A 20,652-nucleotide genomic window follows, 5' to 3' on the forward strand; every position below is an offset into this window, starting at 1 on the left:
CTGGTGGGAGGGGCTGTGCAGTCCCGATCCAGGATAGATTGCAGCAGAGGGAAACATAGGCATGGAAACCATGAGGGGCTACTTGGTTCTTGTTGGGGTGTGGGAGGGGAGAGCGTCCAGTATGAGCGGTTGTCTAGCACCCTTCTGTGCAGGATGCTGGACATTCGAGAGAACTCGGCCCAGTCCTGGAATAATGTTGAGCCCATGTCGCACTGACCTATGCACATTGTGTGTCCGAATGCTACAATCCAGAAGGCCAACCCGGCCATAGGCCCCACTACAGACAAGGACATGGAGGCTTAAGAGATGTTGAGGTGCTCACGGGGAGAGCAGCCCAATTGGTATCAAGTATGACCAGAGGGTTTGGAGGGGCTGAACTGGAAGAGTGGACACATGCACAAGACAGCCATCTTTTTTCACAGGTAGCATGACACTGAGTGGCCTTGGGCCAGTCTCACACTGGCTTCTCTAACATGGAGTCTGCAAAACCAGTCAGGGAAGGCTGTGTGCAGGAGGCCAGGACAGAGCCCCACTGGAGAACAGGGAGAAGTGGGAGGAATGGTGACCTGTTTCCCTTCCCAGGATGGAACAGCAGAGGGGGCTCCTGTTATCGTTCGTGGGTGTACAGCTGCTGCTCATGGGGGCGTTCCACCAAAACCACCACCTCCGTGACCTCACCTCCTTTCTGCGCCTCCTGATACAAGACAGGTCAGAGGTGAGAGAAGGGTGGCCCCTCGTTGACCCATGGTTCTGAATGTGCCTCCTGAGCTCCAGCTCCTTTTGGTCCAGGTCTCCCCTCCAGGAACCTCAGCAGGATGTCTACTCCAACCTCAGCCAGATCCACCCTGTGGATGTCAGTGAGGATGATCTGCCAAACTGCCCCATCATCTCACCCTACATCAGTAAGTGTTTGGCGGGCCTTCCAGACCCTCAGCCCCATCCTAGGCCATGGGGAGACAGTGGCAATCCCTGGGAGTCAGGCAGAGCCTGGAGGCAGAAAGCAGTGGATCTGGTGGCTGTGGGTGACTGTTGTGGTTATCTAGCTGTATCTCAACAAATCACCCCAAAGCAACGTCCTTGAACAACCATCACTTCTCAAAGTTTATGTAGGTCAGGAATTTGGGGAAGGGCTCAGTTGGGTGGTTATGGCACAGGTTTTCTATTCAGTTGATGAGATGGGACTGCGGCTGGAACGGGAATGCGCTGAAGTCCTGGGAGCTGGCTGAGTATCTCCCTCTTCACGCCCATTCTGCTCAACTCCGGGCCTCTCTGTGTCAACTCATCATATGGGCTAGTTTGGGCTTCCTGGAAGCATGGTGGCCTTAGAATGATTACTTCTTACATGGCAGCCGTAAGCTTCAAGAGCATGTATTTGCACAAACATGGTGGAAGATACATAGCTTCTTGTGATCTAGCCTCAAAAGTGACATGGTGTCACTTCTGCCATACTACAGTGATTAAAGCCCATCTACCTTCAAGGTGTCAAGGACAGAGGCTACCCACCCCTTCAGGAGGAGGAATGTCAAATTCACATTGTAAGGAAGGCGTGATGGGTGAGAGATACTGTTATGGCCATCAGGAAAAGTCTGGAACAGGAAGGGAATGGGAGTCTGGGGTCCTCAATGAGAGGGAAGTGAGAAAGTAAGAATTGGGGGAATCTGGGAAGCATCTGGAAGGAAACATCTGGGAGTTCAGGAAGCAGATTTAGAACTATAGGTCAACAGGGAAAAGCAACAGGCGATGAGCTTACTTAAGTCCACATGCATGACTCAGAGCCCCCGTACTGGCACAGTAGTTTCCCAGGACTCCTCAACAAAGTATCACAAGCTGGGTGACGAGAGGAATTTATTCTCCAGTTATTCTGGAGAACAGAATTCTAAAATCAAGGTTTTAGCAAGGGTTGGTTCCTTCGGGACGCTCTTGGGGAGGAACTATCCTACTCCTCTCTCCTACTTTAGGGTTGCTGGCGATCCTTGATTTGTGGCATGTCACTCTATAATCTGACCATGGTTGTCTTCTCTCTGGGTCTTCACCTGGCTTTCTTATATGAATACCAGTCACTGGGTTTAGGGCCCACTCTGATCCAATGTAAATGCATCTTAACAAATTAAAACTGCAAACACGCTCTTCAGTAAAGCCACATTGAAGTTACAGATGGACATGAATTAAGGGGAGCTCTATTCAACCTGGGGCAACTGGGTTGTGGGGCTGCTGGGATAGGTCCCTAAACATCCTGGGCTTCTGCGTCTCTCAGATGGTCCTTTGAAAGTGATGTTCCCAGAGAACCTGACAATGGAGAAGGCAGTGGAAAAGAACCCATTGGTGAGGCTGGGAGGTCAATACAAACCACCAGACTGCTGGACCTGGCACCACACGGCAGTGGTGGTACCCTACTATGGGCAAGCCCAGCACCTGCAGCAGCTTCTCTTCCACCTGCACCCCTTCCTGCAGCGCCAGCAACTGCATTATGCCATTTATGTAGTGAACCAGGTGAGACAGGGATGAGGAAGGACATGGGCAAAAGGGTAGAGGGTCTGGGCATGGGCTTGGAGAGTTGGGCTGAAGATGGCACTCCCTGAGGTGAGAATGTCTGAGTATCTAGGAGGCTGAATCTGGGTCAAGAAAGTCTTGAATTGGGTGAATCTGGAGCCAGGACTGTGGGTTGGGACTGGACTTGCCAAGTCTGGGATCAGCTTGAATGGCTGGCTATCTGAGTCAAAGATGCAGTCCTGCTGAGCCTGGGGCTCTCTGAGACCAGAGCTGGCCAGGTTAGACAGTAACCTAGGGGGTAAATTAAAGCACTGGGATTGGGGGCAGCTGGATAGTAGTTTGACTCCCAGTTTTGTCTGTTACTAGCTGTGTGGTCTGAGTGTGGGAATCATTAATTTATTCAACACACTGGTATTCAGTAGAACTGTGTATGAACCAGTTTCCCCTTCATGATAGGGATGATAATGACACTTCTGTCACTGGATTGTGGGAGGGACTAACCAGGTTAACGAATGTAAAGCACTGAGGTCAAGGCCTAGCACACAGCAGGCACTCCACAAGTGATAACAACGATGGCGGTGATGATGATGACGATGACTGTGATGCTGTTGCTGCTGCCAACAACAGTGCTGATGGTGGCCATGCCGATGGCCGTATGGAAGATGGTGATGGAGATGTGATGCTGGTAGTGTTGACAGGAGTGATGGTGTCGATAGTGTTAAAGATGATGACATGACAGTGACAACACTGACGGTGGAAACAGTGAACATGATAAAGTAACAGTGATGGTGGTGCTGAAGATGGTCATGATTAAGGAGGTGATGAGGACGAAGGAAATGGTGGAGGAGAGTCGAACCCTGTGGTGGTTCCTGGGCCTCAGACCCAGTCTCCATTTGGCAAGAACAGAAACCCAGACACAATCCCTCATCACCTCTGCCTCCTTCAGATGGCCCCTTGAAAATTATGGAACCTTGAAGAAGGCCGAAGGAAAGCTGAGGCTGAAGTGACCGGTTGACTGGGGTAGGGGTGGGATACAAGAAAAGCTTCCCAGGAGAGTAACTTGAACAGCATCTTCCTGACCAAGTATGGGGTTTCCAGATCCATAGTGGAAATGAGGAGGTATTCCAGGCGAGGAAATAGCCCTTGAGAAGGCTGGCAAGGACCAGCGCGGCAGGTGGAGGAACAGACCACTGCCTGACTGGGAGGGCAGCACCGAACATCTGTGTCCACCCCAGGTAAACAACACCGCCTTCAACCGGGGCAAGCTACGCAATGTGGGGTTCCGGGAGGCCATGCAGGAGGAGAACTGGGGCTGTGTCTTCTTCCATGATGTGAACCTACTCCCAGAGGATGACCGCAACATCTACACCTGTGACATCTTCCCTGCTCATGTGTCTGTGGCTATCAACAAGTTCAACTACAAGTAGGTAGACAAAGGGAGCTACCACTGGGAAGGACTGCTGTCCCTGTCCTTCCTTGTAGTCACCCTGCCAGTCGGTACAGCGTGGTAGATGACCTCTGCCCTGTTCCCTGAAACTAAGGGTGGGAGGGGTGATGGGGAAACCCTTTGCAGATAGTGAAGAAGCTTCCTCTTAGACATGGGTGTAAACTGGGGTGGAGTGATAACTGAAGAGGGGTCAGAAGATCTGCTTCATATAGAGATGGGCAGAGAGGGCTGTTACAGAATCAGAGGGACATGAGAGGAAGGTCTGCCTGAGGGTGAGGAAGGTTATTTTAAGGGTCTGAGGAAAAAAAGATCATCAAGAAGGTCACAAGGGGTGCCAGATGATTCAGGGAATGAAGATATTCTGAGACTTAAAGAGAAGCTAACCCCAGGCTTGAAAAGGAGATGAACAAACACAGGGATCAGGAGATGTTATTGTGGAGGAGTGAAGAAGGGCTGACCCAGAAATGGACCTTGGAGACTCTTGCCAGCAGGGCCTCTGTGACCTGAAATTCCTGTGCTTCCAACTCTCTGCCTCTGAAGGCTGCCCTACCAAGGCTACCTTGGAGGGGTATTTGCCCTGCGCCCCATTCACTACCTGAGGATAAATGGCTTCTCCAATGTGTACTGGAACTGGGATGATGAGGACGACAACATTGCTACCAGGTGAGGAGCCTGAGGGTCCCACTGTGTGGGGACAGGATTCCCTAGACTGAGGCTGGCTTGGGTTTCCCAGACTGGGGAGACAAATGTATGATGTCCCTGCTCTTCCTCCTGTCCCCGAAAGGGTAAAACTAAGTGGGATGCTCCTGTCACGTCCCCACCTACTCTTTGGCCGCTACCACCTGCTAGAGGAGGGGCAGGATCATAGCCAGAAGCAGAGCGTCCGGAGGTGAGTCAGTGTGGAGGCGTGGTGGTCAGCCTTGGGCTCCCTGAAGCCGGGGCTCCCATGGCTGCCCCTTGCCACCCTCAGACTTGGTCTTCGGGCCTGGATCCACCAAAGGTGGAGACACGATGGCATGAACTCACTGGGCTACAGGCTGCTGTCCAAGGAGCGGCATCCCCTCTATACCAACCTCACTGTGGACATCAACTTCCAAAACCCAGAAGCCCCAGTGCCAAACAGAGGTATCTGGAGGCTGAAAGAGAGCTTCTGAGGCCAGGGTTTCGGGCATCCTTCCCACCCACCCCACCTGATTTTTAATAAAGGAATTCATTTTATTGGTGTCTCCTGTCTGCCATCCCTAATTCCCATCCATCCCTCCTTTTATCCACCATGCCTAGGAGGTACCTCTACCAGACATTAATGACACAAGGAAGGCTTCCCTTGGAGTGGATGCACTGAAAATGGGAATCAGAATTTTGTGTTAAATAGAGGAAGCTCTGACTGGGACTCCAGGTTGAATAGCAGAATTCTACTTCGGAAGATATCTGCATTTCAGATTTAATGAAAGTCCACGCTTAGTGAATTGTAAGAACAAACATCTGTGGAATACTTATGGTGGGCAGCCACCACTTTAATGCTTGGCTTCACATAATTAATGCAAGTAATTCACAAAGGAAGCCATGAGTTAAGGACTACTAATGGGAGTATCCATTGTGCACTTGAGGTAATAATGGTATGAAGAGGTTAAGTCACTTGTCACCAAGTTGGTGAGACACTGAGTGGGGGTATACAGTGCCCAGGCAGGCTGGCTCCAGAACCCATAAGCCTAACTCTGCTATGCCCAAGCCTTGTGCTAATTCTTGGAATGATCAAAAGATGGATCAAGTTATAATTTAGGCTGGGGGAAGGCAGTATTTTTTTTGTTTGTTTGTTAAATCACACGAAATTCTCTATTTTCACCTTGCCTATCATTGCCCAATATTAGAGGTGGTCATGGAGAGAAGGATAGTTTAATAGTGAGTCAAGATACTGGCATCAGGCAGCCTGGGTCAAGTCTGAGCTTTTCTCATGAATAGATTTGTGGTCTTGGTAAGATCTGTATCAAGTTCTCTAGGCCTAGGTATCTTCAGCTATAAAATGGAATCTGTCAGGGTAGATTACCTCCTAATGGCCAAGAAGAATGAATGAGTTAATTAACACAAGCTGCTTATAATAGTAGCTGCTTCTTCTGAAAACACAACTCTGGACTCCTCAATCCTACTTTGAGACCCTTGCACGAAGAGTTATTCATCTCTCAGTTCTTGAAGCCCACAGATCTTTTCACAAAGCTTTGGACACGGCTCACATGACAGGAAACTTCTTATTTCTCCCTGGGACCCAGCAACTCCAAAGCCATCACCCAGCCACCCTCCAGATTCTTCAGTCTATGATCCAACAGGCACTAAGTGCCAAAGGTTTGTCCCAAGAATTGCCATGAAGAGGCAATAGAGAATAATAGAAGTCAGAGATTGAGAGGGAGATGAGCAGAATGGACAGAGAGGCCTGGGGAGGAAAGGGACAGAGAAAGGAACAAAGGGGCTATGAACCATGGGCCCTACAGGAGTGAGGTGTAAGTCAGAGGTGTGGGCAACATTCTGGAAGAGGACGGAGGAGTCTGTCCTAGGGTGTGTTTGTGTGTGTGGGGGGCTGGGGTACAGAGGACCATGTGAGGAGTGAATACCTGCTGGAGCTAAGGATCCAGGCAGGCTCAGGGACACAGTCCCATCATCATCCACCAAGCACTTGATCGCTCCAGGAAATTCCAAGGGCTTAATATACTTATAGTTTGCTTCTCACTCATGGAATAAGGTACAATTGTATTCTCCTGTTGAGATAAATAACTTGCTTAGTGCATGCACAGACCTGGACCTGCTATTTCCCTCTTCAGAAGGGAATACAAGAGTTTTTGTTTCATTTTAAATATTTGTTTTGGGTGGACACATTTTTTTTTTTTTTTTACGTGTGCTAGGCGAGCGCGCTACCACTTGAGCCACATCCCCCCCCCCCCATTTTAATACTCTCCAAGTGCAGTGGTTTGGAAGATAGGAGGATCGCAAGTTCAAAGCTGGCCTCAGCAACTTAGTGGGACCCTGTCTCAAAATGGTCTGGGGATGTGGCTCAGTGGTTGAGTGCCCCTGGGTTCAATCCTGATACCAAAATAAACAAATAAATGAAACTATAATATGGGTATGATTACAAGCCTAGTAACGTGGGGTACCATCTGCTGCAAACATCTTCCATGAAGAGCCAGAAAACGAACCTGTTCAGCATAGGGCCACAGGGCCTCTGCCACATCTGCTGAGTTCTGCCAGTGGACTCAGCAGCCCTAGGCAGGACATAAGCAGATGAGCACACTACGCTCCAGTAAGACTTTTAAAAAAGCAAAACTGTTAGTTAGTCGGTAGGCCAGATTTGGCCAATGGCTACAATCTACTGACTCCTGGTATATACGACTAGGTGCCTTAATAAATAATGCCAGCAAATCCAGAGAAAAAGGCTGGTTCTGGTTATCTGTGGAGACACACACCACAGATGGTAGAGACGGAAGGAAGAGGGAGTAGAGAGCTGAGCTAATAATGAAAGAAAAGTCATAATATGAAGCTTACTACGCAGTATAATATCTGGGTTGAGCTGAGGCAGCCACCATAGTCCTTGAGTCACGTTCCTGGTGACAAAAACACTCAGGGTCGCTCCCAGGGGAACTGGGCAGTGTGAAATTACCACACAAGAGACAGAGATACGTTTTTCTTTGGGGGGTCTTGTGACGGCTCCTCTGACCTTAAGGGTCCACAGAAAGAGAGAACGAGCCATGCTGACCCCTTTTATTGAGGAGAAGCCATTCAAATGAGGAAGGGGTCAGGTTTCAGGGGACTGAGTCTAGCTTTGTGATGTCCACTGTCAGCAGGTTGACTGACCTCTAGGAAGGCCACACCCAAGGGCAGAGCAAGAGAAGGGGACACACAAAGGGCGTTTCCATGGAACATTCTATCCCAAACAGGGAAAGGGGGTAATATCACAAAGGAAGAGGTGAGTGTAGCTCGACCCCTGGGGCTGCAGGAAGGCGCGCCTATGCATGAAGACACATTTGGCGACATTTTTAAGACCCTCAAGATCAGGGGCACTGTCTACAGCCACTTTGATGTGGCCAGATCATGCGAAGTGACTGACAGGGCCTCACCAATCAGGAAAATGGTGGCCACAAGGCGTGGCAGCCTCCCACATCCTTGGGTGCAAATTCTGTGACTCTGCAGCAAGAATGTGAGCAAAACACAGAGTAGTGAGAAACCACTGATAGACAGGACAGGACTGCCTTCAGCAGGGGCTGCAGGACCCCTCCGAGACGGGACGGTGTGCAGTTTTTAAGGGAATGAAGTCCTCTGTTCTCCTCTGGATTTCCCTGTCTCCCCCAAGCTGGTTTACTGCCCTCTGGATAGCCCCCCGCAACATCCCTTGTGAGGGAAGGATATCCTGGTTGACAGGGTGACTGGACAGTTTCACTGATGACGCTGGCACTTACCTGAAAGCCACAGTGCCCCTTGAGGGGTCATAACTAGCTGTAGCTGGGGGTCTTGATGTGCCAGACCCCACTTTTCTGAAACTTATCTGTTTTAGTAGGTCCCCAGGATTTTAAGTAATAATTCCCAAGGGATTAAGTTCTTGCAGCCTGGGGAAGGCCAGGCATTCCAGATCTCATTTCCCAGCTCTTGCCTGTTTAGATAAGTTCTCTGCAGTTTCACTTTTATGGCATCTGGATTTTCTTGGTGCACAGGCCTAACGTCTGTTCTTCATTGTCCTTTCTCTCTACCCACCTGTTCACGGCTAACCTGCTAACAATATGATAAATCAATAATCGTTGATGGTACAATTCCATGATATAGATTTTCAAAAGGGAATAAATTCAATTAACACAAATTAGACTCTTTTTAAAAAAATAATTATGATCTACTCCTGTTTTGCAGTAAATTCTACTGCAAACCCCATTGAAGTACGGGAATACATACACATATACATATACAAACATATAAACATGTAGGCTGATCTATATAGCACACACGTATACATACACATGTAATATACATGCACACATTACTGACCCATGTACATACCTTGTCCTATCAGTCACTTCGCTGGCACTCTATTTTTATTTATTATTGTTTGTTTATTTTTTTGGTCCTGGGGATTACAGAGAAGCTTTTTACCACTGAGCTACATCCCCAACCCATTTTATCTTTTATTTTGAGACAGAGTCTCACTAAGTTGTTTAGGGCCTCGCTAAGTTTCTGAGGCCGGTCTCAAATTTGTGGTCTTCTGCCTCAGCCTCCTGAGTAGCTGGGATGATAGGAATGTGCCACTGCAGCTGGCTACTGGCACTTTAGAAAAACTGATATCCCACAATAAAAAAATGCAATTATAAATGAAATAATTTTTTAAAACTTTTCCACCAAATAATCTGGTAACAAGGTGTCTTGTACCATTTTATATAGAAAGTCTGTTCTCAACATATTAGTCTTATTTCTGCCTGAGAGAAAATTCATAATCCTTAACAAGACCACACATTTCTAATTTTTTCTAAAGCATCAATACTATTAATGTATAACTGGATCTCTAAGTCTGCTTAGTCACATAACTCAGGGAGTACATTTTGGCTAGAGACATTTTGATGGATTAGGAATTGATTTCTTGGTAAAGCCTTTCACAGAGTAACTGCATCTGTAAGCACTGTCTCTGGTATGGGTTGCCTGGTGTTTACTGAAATCTGACCTGTTGTTGAAGGCTTTCCCACATTCAGCACACACATAAGGCCTCTGCCCTGTGTGAATTCGCGGATGTACCTGGAGCTGTGGTTTCTTACTGAACAATTTCCCACAGTCACAGCATTCATAAGGCTTCTCTCCAATCTGAGTTCCTTGATGGGGAGTCAACTCTGGTTTACGGAGGAAGGCCTTTCCACATCTGTGACAGACAAAAGGTCTCTCTAGTGTGAGTTATCTGATGTTTGTGGAAATTTGACCTGCCGTTGAAGGCCTTACCACATTCAGGGCACACATAGGGTTTCTCCCCTGTGTGAATTCGCTGGTGCTCTCTGAATTGGGACTTGGATGCGAAAGCTTTCCCACAGTCGCTGCATTTGTAAGGCTTCTCTCCTGTGTGAGTTCTCTGGTGCATGCTGAGTATTGACTTCTGGTTGAAGGCCTTCCCACATTCACTGCAAACATGGTGTCTTTCTCCAGTATGAATTTTCTGGTGTATGTTAAGGTGTGACTTTTGGGTGAAGGTTTTTCCACAGTCACTACATTCATACGGTTTCTCCCCAGTGTGAATTCGATGATGTATATCAAGCTGTGACTTAGAAATGAAGGATTTCCCACAGTTAGAGCACTGATAAGGCTTTTCTCCAGTGTGGCTTCTCTGATGCACAGTCAAGTGTGCCTTCTGGATGAAGGCCTGCCCGCAGTCAACACACATAAAGGACTTCTGCCCTGAGTGGATTCTCTGGTGCAGGTTGAGTGTCGACTTCTGGGTGAAGGCTTTCCCACACTCGCTGCATGCATACTGCCTCTCACCAGTATGAATTTTCTGATGTACGCTGAGGGTGGAGTTCTGGGAGGAACCTTTGCCACATTCGCTGCATTCATAGAGTTTTTCTCTACTATGAGTTCTCTGATGCCTGAAGAGAGATAACGTCTGGGAAAAGGCTTTTCCACATTCATGGCATTTATATGGCTTCTTTCTACTGTGAGTCCTCTGGTGGGTAACCAATTCTGATTTCTGAATGAAGACCTTCCCACATTCCTTACAGATATAGGGTGAGCTGCCTGTGTGGCCTGTCACATATACACTGAGTTTTGGTTGTGGGGTAAAGGCATTCCCAGATTTGCTGCATTTATGAAGCTTTTCCACACTACAAGTTCTCTGCTGGGTAAAGATGTGTGGCTTCTGGGTGAATTCCTCCCCACACTCAGTACATTCACCTGGTTTCCCCCGAAGATGAATCTGATGTTGCCTAAGTGGTTGTTTACGGCTGAGAACTTTTCCACACTGATTACCTGTGCATAAGTTCTCTTCTGTAGGAACCGTCTTGCAGCTGGCATTAGAAGAGCTATGAATGAGCAGCTGACCAGAGCCAACGATGTCTTCAGGCTGTTTTGTGACACTGCTTTGATTCTGAACATTTGCTTCTAGGTTAGGTTTCAAATGTTTTACAAACGAGCACCACTTCAGAGGTCTCTTTTGTGAAGGAACAAGGAGGAGCCTCAAGAGAATGACGTTCCCGGGGTCCTTATGTACACAATTGCTCTCGATGCTCAATGATTTCTTGCTCAGGTGGTGTATTTGATTTTGCTGATCTCTCTTTGTAAGGTCAGCATCCTGCCACAATTCTTCTAAAATGGAACACCATGAACCACCTCTTGTGATTTCACTCACCGTATCATTTTGAAATGAAGCTTTCTCAGAAACTTCCTGTTGTAGGATATCAAGCCCAAATTCTTCTGGGAGGAGAAACAGAAGATGAAACAGGCATGACAACAGGAGAGAGGAGGGATCACATGGAGTTGATTGTAACGGAACATGAGGAAATCTGAGTCATGTAAACATAATGCTGAACACTCAGCCCTAAGTACACACCAAACTCTGATCTAACAGCACTCACCATGTGCCAAGCAGCATCTGATACATGATGAAGAAATGGAAGTATAGATGCTTGCATAACTGGCAACAGCACTTTGCTATCTGTGGGACCACTGGATTTAGACAAAGGCAACCTGACTGACCTTACGTAGGCTACCTAGACACCCAAACCTCAGAGAGTGAGTAAGGAGTGACAGTCAGGGCTGAAGGAGGGAGCTCAGAGTGCAGGACTTCCGTGGTTGTGGAGACATGCCTATTCATAGCCTTTGTCCATTTTAAAAACAAGTTTCCTCTTTTTGTTTCATCTTGCATTCCTGATAGCAACTTTACCCATATGTTTGCTTCATTTATTTTGGTGATCTTACACTCTTACATCCCCAGGCACAGATCTGGAACATTTTTAACTTTTCACTTCATGTAGATCATACAAATCTTGCCAAACCTGATAATATTTAAATTTCTACCAAAAACGTCCAACATAAACTATCAGAACTGTGCGAAAAAGCTTTTCCATGACTTTTTAATGTATCTTACCAATATTGAAACAAAAGAAATCCAATTTACTCCCAAATCTAAGCGTATACTCATATCCTCCACCCCCACTAAGCTTTCATCCTCTGCTTCTTCAAAACTGCTGCACGGAACAGTAACTCATACTGTGCCTTGAAAATTAGCTCCCAATGTCACTTCACCTCTCTTTTATCTGAACTAAAAAAAAAAAAAAAAAAAAAAAAAAAACCAGTTACTCTGTACCCCTCCACTTGGATACTTTTATTCCAAGTAGCCTTCTCCTAAATAGGCCGATGCTTCTACAACTCACGCCATCATCCTCTCATTACATCTCCTTTTCAATTTACCTCAGCAGATGTTTAAAATGTTCTTCTAAAATACAACAAAACACTCTTTTTTTGTCTTCAGAAATTCACCAATTCTTGTACCCTAAATGGTGTCCTCAGGCTTCGCATGGATGTAATGAAAGGTAGAGAGAACACAAAATACTCAGAGGACTGTATGCAAAGTAGATCATCTACATGGCAGACATTAAGGAAAGTATGGAAACAACGATCAGAGCATGAATAATGGAAATATTCAGGTGTATTTTTAGACTAGAAATATGGGCCATGATGACAACGTCATGAAGAATTTGTTAATCCTATAGAGAAAGAAATAACAACATGTTTTCATCAAAATCTATTGAAAAACCCAGCAATGTCTGATGTGATAAAATCTGTCAGAAACATCTTGACTCAACTCAAGAAAGGGCAGAATGAGAAAATAGGGAGCTTATTTATACAGATACCACCAGGATTAAGAAAAAGAGCCATGTAGACAGCAGGGTGTGGTGATGCACACCTGTCATCCCAGCCACTGGGAGGCGGAAGCATGGGATTGCAAGTTGAAGGCCAGCCTCAGCGTTACGTGAGGTCCTGGGGATGTAGCTCAGTGGTAAATCGCCCTTGGGTTCAATTCCCAGAACCAAAAACAAAAAACCCAAACAAACTAACAAAGAAAAAAGAGCCGTGTAAATTGTGTAGTCAACAAGAAAAAGAGATAAGAATTCCAAAGTAAAAATTAGAAGACTGAGAGAAGAGCCCAGAAATGGAAGAATCTGACAAAATTTGTCAGATTATAAGAAGTTCTAGTTTGGATGAGGATAATTCAAATTTCTGATCTTCCAAAATTAAGGAAGTGAGTCACCTCAAGAGAACTATTCTCCAGGTAAGAACTATTCTCTCAGGCAGCAGAATACAGCTTAAGCACAGGAACTAGATGTATACATGTAGGAGCTGTTGCATTACAAAAATGGAGAGTGGGGATGCAGAATGGATGGGTTCTTTCAGTCAATTCCTACATGAAGCAATGACCAGATGAACATAAAGATCACCAAACTAGGGGCAGCACAACTGGGAGCAGGGAGGACAGAGGGATCCAACACAGAAAACAAAATCAATGAATTCAGGGACAAATAAACAGCAAATTTTTAAAAGGCAAAAAACTACATGGACACAAAGGAAAACAAGATGAAAAGGAATGTACAGAGGAAAACCCCAACCAGGATCATGATGGTGAGATGCTCTATTCAGTTACTAATGAAATAAACAGCAATGAAACAACCCTGTTACCCAACACAGGGGCCACATATAAGCCAGTTTGGTTAATGTCAGGGCTAACAAGTTGTTCCAACACCAACCCTTTTGCGTTTGCACATGGGAGTGTGGACTGGTGCTGCCCATCAGAAGAGCAATGTGGTCAGTGAGTTAAGTATACCTACCTCCATGATGAGACAAGCCCACTCCCTTACTCGCCTGTAAGACAGTCTCACACTGTCTCCTGCTCTATTTCTAACGTCATGTACTGAAGCATTAGTTGTAGTTGTAGGAAGAAGGAAGTACCAGTGTCCACCACTGGGGGAAAGAAACAGTGAGGAAGACGGAGAATGCCCCCAAAGATACTCATTTCCACGTGGGAAGAGTCACTCACCTTCGCACCTCTGAGGAGGGCGTTCCGTGTCCCCCTGCTGTGAATCCTTTCCTGCATGTACCCTGAAGATCACCTCTGAGCTGGGAGTGAGGTACCCCGCTTTGAGAAGGACACAGGATTGGTGTGTGGCTTCTTGGGTATTATGTGGTGCACATCATTTCTTTATTTTTGAAGTACTGGGAACTGAACCCAGGGGTGCTATACCACCAAACTACATCCCCATTCCTTTTTATTTTTTGAGACAGGGCCTCACTAAGTAGCCAAGGCTGGCCTTGAACATGTAGTCGTCCTGCCTCAGCCTCCCAAGCTGCTGGGATTACAGGTGTGTGTCACTACATCCAGAGGCTCTTTGGTTTTAGAGGGCATCAATAAAACTTTGCAATCACTCATTAGCTAAGTCAGCGTTTTCCACTGGGCATGAAGTAGTATTTGGAGGTACCCAAAAGGAATAAAATATCACCAAGGAAAAAACCATGACATACTCTGTTCTACAAGGAGGAGAAAGAAAATCTCACAGAAGCCCATCCAAGATTCCCAAGTCAGCGGTGCTCACCCACTGAGAAGAGGTGACTATAGATCTCCAGCATCACGTCCTTGTACAGGTGTCTCTGGGCAGGGTCTAGTTGCTGCCACTCCTCCCTGGTGAAGTCCATTGTCACATCCTCAAAGGATACCAATCTCTGTAACAAGATATCCCAGCTCACTGTAAATTATTCATCATTAGTAATGTAGAAGTTACACATAAAGATGTGTTTCTGATGATTTTTCACAATGATACATCATTAGCCTTCCCACTAAATATCTATTTCATATTGTCTCTTGGGAGATTAAAAAATTTATATGAATATCCTGCCATCCATTGTGCAGTCTTGAACGGAAATGGATTATCTGTAAAAATCTAACTAACGAGGATAACCAGCTTGACCTTTATTATATGCCAGCTGTAGATGTGCTGGGTTCTGGGGGCTTGATACAATTACCTAAGCTACTCTATCAGCAGTTCAGTGATTTGCACAACAGGAAGTAAACAGGCTCAACCACAGGGTTAAAAGGGAACCTGGGAGAAATGTATGCAGAACACTCTGTTGGGAGAGGCACTGGGGACAAGCAAACATTCCTGGAAGTGGCAATCATGCTACTTAGGGTTGGTGAAGAGTGGACTGGAAATGAGGTCTGATGCAGGATGTGGAGAAAATCATTTTCCAGGAAAAAAAAAAAAAAGTATAAATACAGGTGGAGAGGGAACCATGGTTAATCCAGGGGTCAGCAGATATTCCAAGGACAGAAGCAACCTGGTGATGTTGGAAGGTGGTTGTCATCTAGGTTCCAAGGAGGTGGGCTGGGGCAGGTAGGATTGTAAAATGGGTAGGAATTTTTAACTGTGATCAATGAAGTGACAACTTCTTCAAGAAATGAACTGAGTGGAGCCAGGCGTGGTGGTGCACACTTGTGATCCCAGCAACTCAGGAGGCTGAGGCAAGAGGATAACAAGTTCAAGGCCAGCCTCAGCAATTTAGCAAGGCCTAAGCAATTGTCTCAAAATTAAAAAAAAAAAAAAAATGGCTGAGGATGTAGCTCAGTACTTAAGTGCCCCTGAGTTCAATCCTTGGTGCGAGATAAATAAATAGTGAAAAAAACATAGATCAAAAAACATTTATAGATTAAAAAGAGACTAAAGAAACCTAACAGTTAAGCAAAATGTATTCTCATCTGAAAATCTGCATGCAGAATTCAACATGTGGCCATTTCCTTCTGGAGTTGGAAATATGTTTTAAAGAATTATAAAAACACTCTTCTTGAAGAATCTTCTATTAATCCGACATTAGACATTTATAGAAATGTAAAAAGTGCCATTCTTGCCAATAAACATTATTTTACTTTAGAAGCAGATTACTTTCAACTAAAATTCTTCACATTAACACATTAGGCATATTATTTAGTTATAATGAATTAATGAATAATTTTAGAATTTCAGTTATAATGGATGTCTAATCTGCAAAATATGAATAGATATCTACCACACAGAATTTTCTTTGGTGCCTTCAATAATTTTAAAGAGTCGGTCCTGTTACAGACTAAATGTTTCAGTCCACCCCCCAAATGCTGAAATGCCAACCCCAATGTGACTGCATTAGAAAGGGGTCTTTGACAGATAATTAGTTCATGAGCGTAGACCCCTCATGAATGGGACTACCTCTCCTTTTTCTTCTTTGTTTTTTCTTTTTTTCGGTACAAGGAATTGAATCCACTTTAACCCTGAGCCACATCCACAACCCTTATTATTTTTTGAGTCAGAGTCTCATTAAGTGCTAAGACTGGTCTTGAACTTGTAATCCTCCTGCCCCAGCCTCCCGGGCTGCTGGGATTACAGGTGTGTGCCACAGTGCCCTGCAAGACTAGTCCCCTTATAAGAGAGATGAAGATTATGAGGATACAATGAGAAGATGGCATCTACAGTTGGGAAGTGGGCTATCCCCAGACACCGGGTCTGCTGAGCCTTGATCTTGGACTCCCCAGCCTCTAGAACCCACAGGATAAATGTTGTTTCAGCTGTTAGGGTGTCCTGTGGTAGCAACCTGAACTACAGACAGTGCTGAGACCTAAGTGTTCCAGACCACTCCTCTCAGGTGCTGATGCTCTCACTCATGCACAGACATACACACACATCTGTCATGGGAGCGTATGAGCTGGTAGAATGGTTTTAAAAACAACAACGAAACCCAACAAGAAAATGTAATAGCTTTATAAGGATAATTTAATATTTACAAGACAATTGGTTCCATCAAAATATTAGGTCATACCATATAATGATTTAGTATTCTTTAATGTTACATAAATTAAATGTCATCAAAATGACAACACCAAGAGAATTTCTAAACTCAATTCCCAGTATCAAGAGAAAAAATAAAAAAATGATAAAAGAAAGCAAATGATGGAAGTGACGTGTATGAACCCTTTAAAATGGTGAACAAGCACCCGAATAACGTAACAGAAATTCTAGAAGGAGACTCCAGGCACAATGCTCACGTATTACAATGCCAGTGACTGGGGAGGCTGAGGCAGGAGGACTCCAAGTTCTAGGCCAGCCTTGACAACTTGGTGATATCCTTTCTCAAAAAATAAAAAGGGACTGGGGGTCGTAACTCAGTGATAGAGTGCCCCTGAGTTCAATCACCGTACCTCAAAAAAAAGAGAGACAGAAAAAGTATAAGAAGGGCAACAGTATGGAAGGCTTTAGGAAAACAAAAATGATTTCCAATCTATAATGTGAACCCAGTTAAAGATAAATATAATGGTAAAATAAATAATTTCTATGACATCTTTGAGTACTTATACTCAAAGTATATAGTACACACCTTATAGTAATTTATATTATAATATAGTAATTTATATTATAGTTATTTAACAAAGTATGTGAGTATATAGTACACACCCTCTAGTAATTTATATTATAGTAAATTTTATAATACAGTAATTTACAATAACTTATAATATAGTAATTTATCAAAGTGTGTGAGTATATAGTACACACACACACTTTGATAAATTACTATACACTTAATATATAAATATTGGGTTTTTTGGCCTTTGGCATTCTCATAAGATTTACCTGCCATGCACGTATTTCCAAGGAGTTCCTATAGGATGCACTCCACAAAAAGAGTAACTATAACCTGAAAGAGAAAGCCAAAGGATTCAGGACATAGGGAGCTACATGCATCAGAGAGAAGAGAATTCCCAGGTGATGGTGAAGGGAGCCACCATGACAAGCCTGAGTGTCCAGTGCTCAGAGAGCTACAGGGCTCCATGCATAAGTCAGAAAAGTGCCAGAAGAGGCTTCATCAAGAAGATAAAATGGCTGGGCACCACAGCACACGCCTAAAATCCCAGCGGCTCGGGAGGCTGAGGCAGGAGGATCACAAGTTCAAAGCCAGCCTCAACAGCTTAGTGTGTCCCAAAGCAACTTGGCAAGACCCTGTCTCAAAAAGTTAAAAAAAGGACTGGGGTGTGAATCAGTAGGTAAGCACTTCTGGGTTCAATTCCTGGTACCAAAAAGAAGAAGAAGAAGATAGAATTGACAAACTGACTCTCCTGAATTCTGGTTGGCTTTACTCCCAGACTGGCTGCTTGCTGACCGTATAAACTTGAGCCAACTGTTTCATTCTGAGGCTCAGCCTTCTCTTCTATAAAATGGGAATGACAGCCACTCACAGGTCTATGGTGAAGATGAGAACAGTGGGACACAGGAGCTCTAAATGTGCTGCTCTTGATGTTAGCTAATAACTCAGTTTATGAGAAGGATATCCACACACTTGGAGGAAAATCTGTCAATATATTTACATAAAATTATTTGGTCAATACATAAAATCATTCAGTTTGGTTAAAAACAAAATGTTGTGCAGAACAAAAATCATCACATTATACACAGACAGCTGTCAAAGCAGGTTAGATAGTCATAACCAGGGAAGATGGATCTGACCAGAAGTGATCCCATGTCTTAGAGGCGTGGGCATGGCTGGGGACGGGAGCGTGAGAGAGACGTTAGTCCAAACCCAAGAACCTGCGAGGCGGCAAGGTGAGCATGTCACTAAGATTAGGAGGCATGGGCATTAGCCCCCTGTGGTCCACTCTCACAAATACTGAGTTCAGGATCCGCTGTTCCCTGCTGCAGATCTGGACAGCTGCTCTGTGTGGGAAGCCATTCTAACACGTGATTGGGTGACTCCCGTTAAGGGCCTGAGGCGCTTTGGCTCTGTTGAGGCTTTCCCGACCCTTTCCTGATGAGAGAGCCCATCCGTGTGGGGGTGTGCCTGACCACTGACCCCGGGGACCCAATCACTGACCCTGACCTTGGAGTGCAGCCCCCCCCAACCTTCATTGGATGGAATTCTCCCCTGAATCTCTTGTTCCCCAATAAAGGGCTACTCCCAGGCGTGTTCGCTCTCTCTCTCTCTCCTGCTAGCCCAGAGTAATCCTCGCTGCCCTGCTGGGCGGCTAGAGGTGGGAACCAGAGAGGGGAGCCGTCTCGGACCTAGCAATAGAAATAAGGTAACTGGTCTGTGTGTTTTATTCCGATCTCTTCTAACTAACTTTATGCCTAGAACCTCATTAATGAAACCACTGCGAAGGCCGCGTGGTAGAGCTCTGGGGCAGCTCTGCTTACCTCACAAGATCTGTGCTGCTCCTCTGGGCCCAGGACCTGGGGCTTCTGGGATAAGTGCACACCAGCTGGCATCCCCCTGGACTTCTATTCTTGGTTTCTCTTGCTAGCAGCTCCACTTTCCTCAGAAGCTGGAAGCTGGGTGGGCACCAGAGGCTCCAACCAGAGCCACTGGGGAGAGACAGGTGGACAGCAAAGAGAATTCCTGCAGTCTGGACGACTCAGCCTAACCCAGAGGCTCCACAGACACCAGGAAACCCTGGAAAGGCAACGACTGTGTGGTCACTCATCCAACGGTTGCCCCACAGAATTGGAGGGCCCTAACATGAAGGTTACTGTGTAGACACTGCAGAGAAAACAAAGCCCAACTGTAGTTATTAGGGGAAAAAAGGCTATGAGTTGAGACTGAACTTGAAGGACTCCTGTAGCTGGGCCACCTTCACTGTGAGAAGAGGAAGATTACCAACCACCAATCACTGACCTTGTCCACAGGGTCTGGCGGATACACCAGCCCTGACCCACCCATCCATCTCCAAAGGACCCCAAGGCGGGCTGCCCGGAAAGCAACGCAGTCGCCCTGGCAAACGCCCATCTGCAATCCTCCAGCCGTCACTCAGCCCCGTCCCTGGCCGGACACGCCCAGCCGCACGACGCCGGCCCGCCCCTCTCAGCCCACGGACTTGTCTTCACCCAGCTCAGAACCCCCGCATCCCCTCACCGACTCCAAAGAATCCCCACTGCAGATATACCAAATCACCTCGGCGTCCCGCGACTAGTGCAGCCCTCTATGGTCTAAACGGAAGTGCGTTCTTCGAAACTTCCGGCTTGCCAGCCTTCGCGTCGGGATGGCCTTATACAAGTGGCGATAGGCGCATGCCCACTAGCACCCCCGAAGCTACGTCTGCCAATGGTTATCAGGGCTGACAGCGTGGGTGGGTGGGTCGTTAGCGGCTCTGTAGAAACTGTCATGGCCGCGCCCAGAGGATTATGATACCGGAGGCCACCATCAAAGAACTCCCATTCCGTACAGCCAGGGAAGGCAAGTGGAATGTCAAAGAGTTAAACTCTTGGGCTGTCACAGGATGGCAGAAGACTTATTCCAATACTTGAGTGTGTGAGTGTGTGATATATATAATCACACACACACTGTACATATTTATGTGATACATATGTACATATAATAAATTACGTGTGTGTGTGTGTGTGTGTGTGTGTGTGTGTGTGTGTGTGTGTATCAGTCCGTTGCAGGTCAGGAACCGGGTTCATGTTCCCCAGTGTTGAAGATTCAACAGAGCAAAGCCGAGACAAGCGTAGAGAAAAAGTTTTATTTAAGAAAGTGAGAGAGATAGACTTCTTCAAAGAAAAGTAGGGCTTCAGAGCCAAGAGCCTGTGAGAGGATGTGCAGCTAGCTTTTTTATATGTTATACCAAAAACGAATATTACACGGAGACCCTCGAATAACTAACTCCCAGACCACACAGTTTTATGCCAATAGAGCTTTTATTGCTGGCCAGCGGCGGA

The 20,652-nt window shown here is 45.9% G+C and overlaps 2 protein-coding genes across 10 annotated transcripts; one reads left to right on the forward strand and one right to left on the reverse strand.

The window, feature by feature from the left end:
- Positions 1-573: 573 nt before the first annotated feature.
- Positions 574-20,128, reverse strand: ZNF175 (zinc finger protein 175; the record flags this gene model as incomplete). 9 transcript variants are annotated; one of them, XM_081275767.1, is made up of 6 exons in its annotated part: positions 19,850-20,117; positions 19,135-19,477; positions 14,524-14,650; positions 11,286-11,350; positions 6,541-6,684; positions 574-694 (listed from the first exon to the last, which is right to left on the reverse strand). In XM_081275767.1, the coding sequence occupies exons 2-5, from the start codon at positions 19,204-19,206 to the stop codon at positions 6,568-6,570; spliced, it is 381 nt and encodes a 126-aa protein (XP_081131893.1). In that variant the 5' UTR covers positions 19,207-19,477; positions 19,850-20,117. The 9 variants fall into 9 exon arrangements, with proteins under 9 accessions (XP_081131893.1, XP_081131892.1, XP_081131891.1 ...); XM_081275766.1 differs by having other exon boundaries at positions 608-694; positions 6,643-6,684; positions 11,286-11,347; positions 19,850-20,115; XM_081275765.1 differs by having other exon boundaries at positions 608-694; positions 6,643-6,684; positions 19,850-20,114.
- Positions 694-6,558, forward strand: LOC308638392 (beta-1,4-galactosyltransferase 3-like). Its single transcript, XM_081275822.1, has 6 exons — positions 694-902; positions 2,255-2,490; positions 3,726-3,913; positions 4,478-4,600; positions 4,722-4,826; positions 4,908-6,558. Exons 1-6 carry the CDS (start codon positions 755-757, stop codon positions 5,089-5,091), a joined length of 984 nt encoding a protein of 327 aa, XP_081131948.1. The 5' UTR covers positions 694-754; the 3' UTR covers positions 5,092-6,558.
- Positions 20,129-20,652: the final 524 nt, after the last annotated feature.

This window comes from Spermophilus citellus (assembly GCF_964194105.1).
Source record: "Spermophilus citellus genome assembly, chromosome: 18".
Classification (NCBI taxonomy): Eukaryota; Metazoa; Chordata; class Mammalia; order Rodentia; family Sciuridae; genus Spermophilus; species Spermophilus citellus.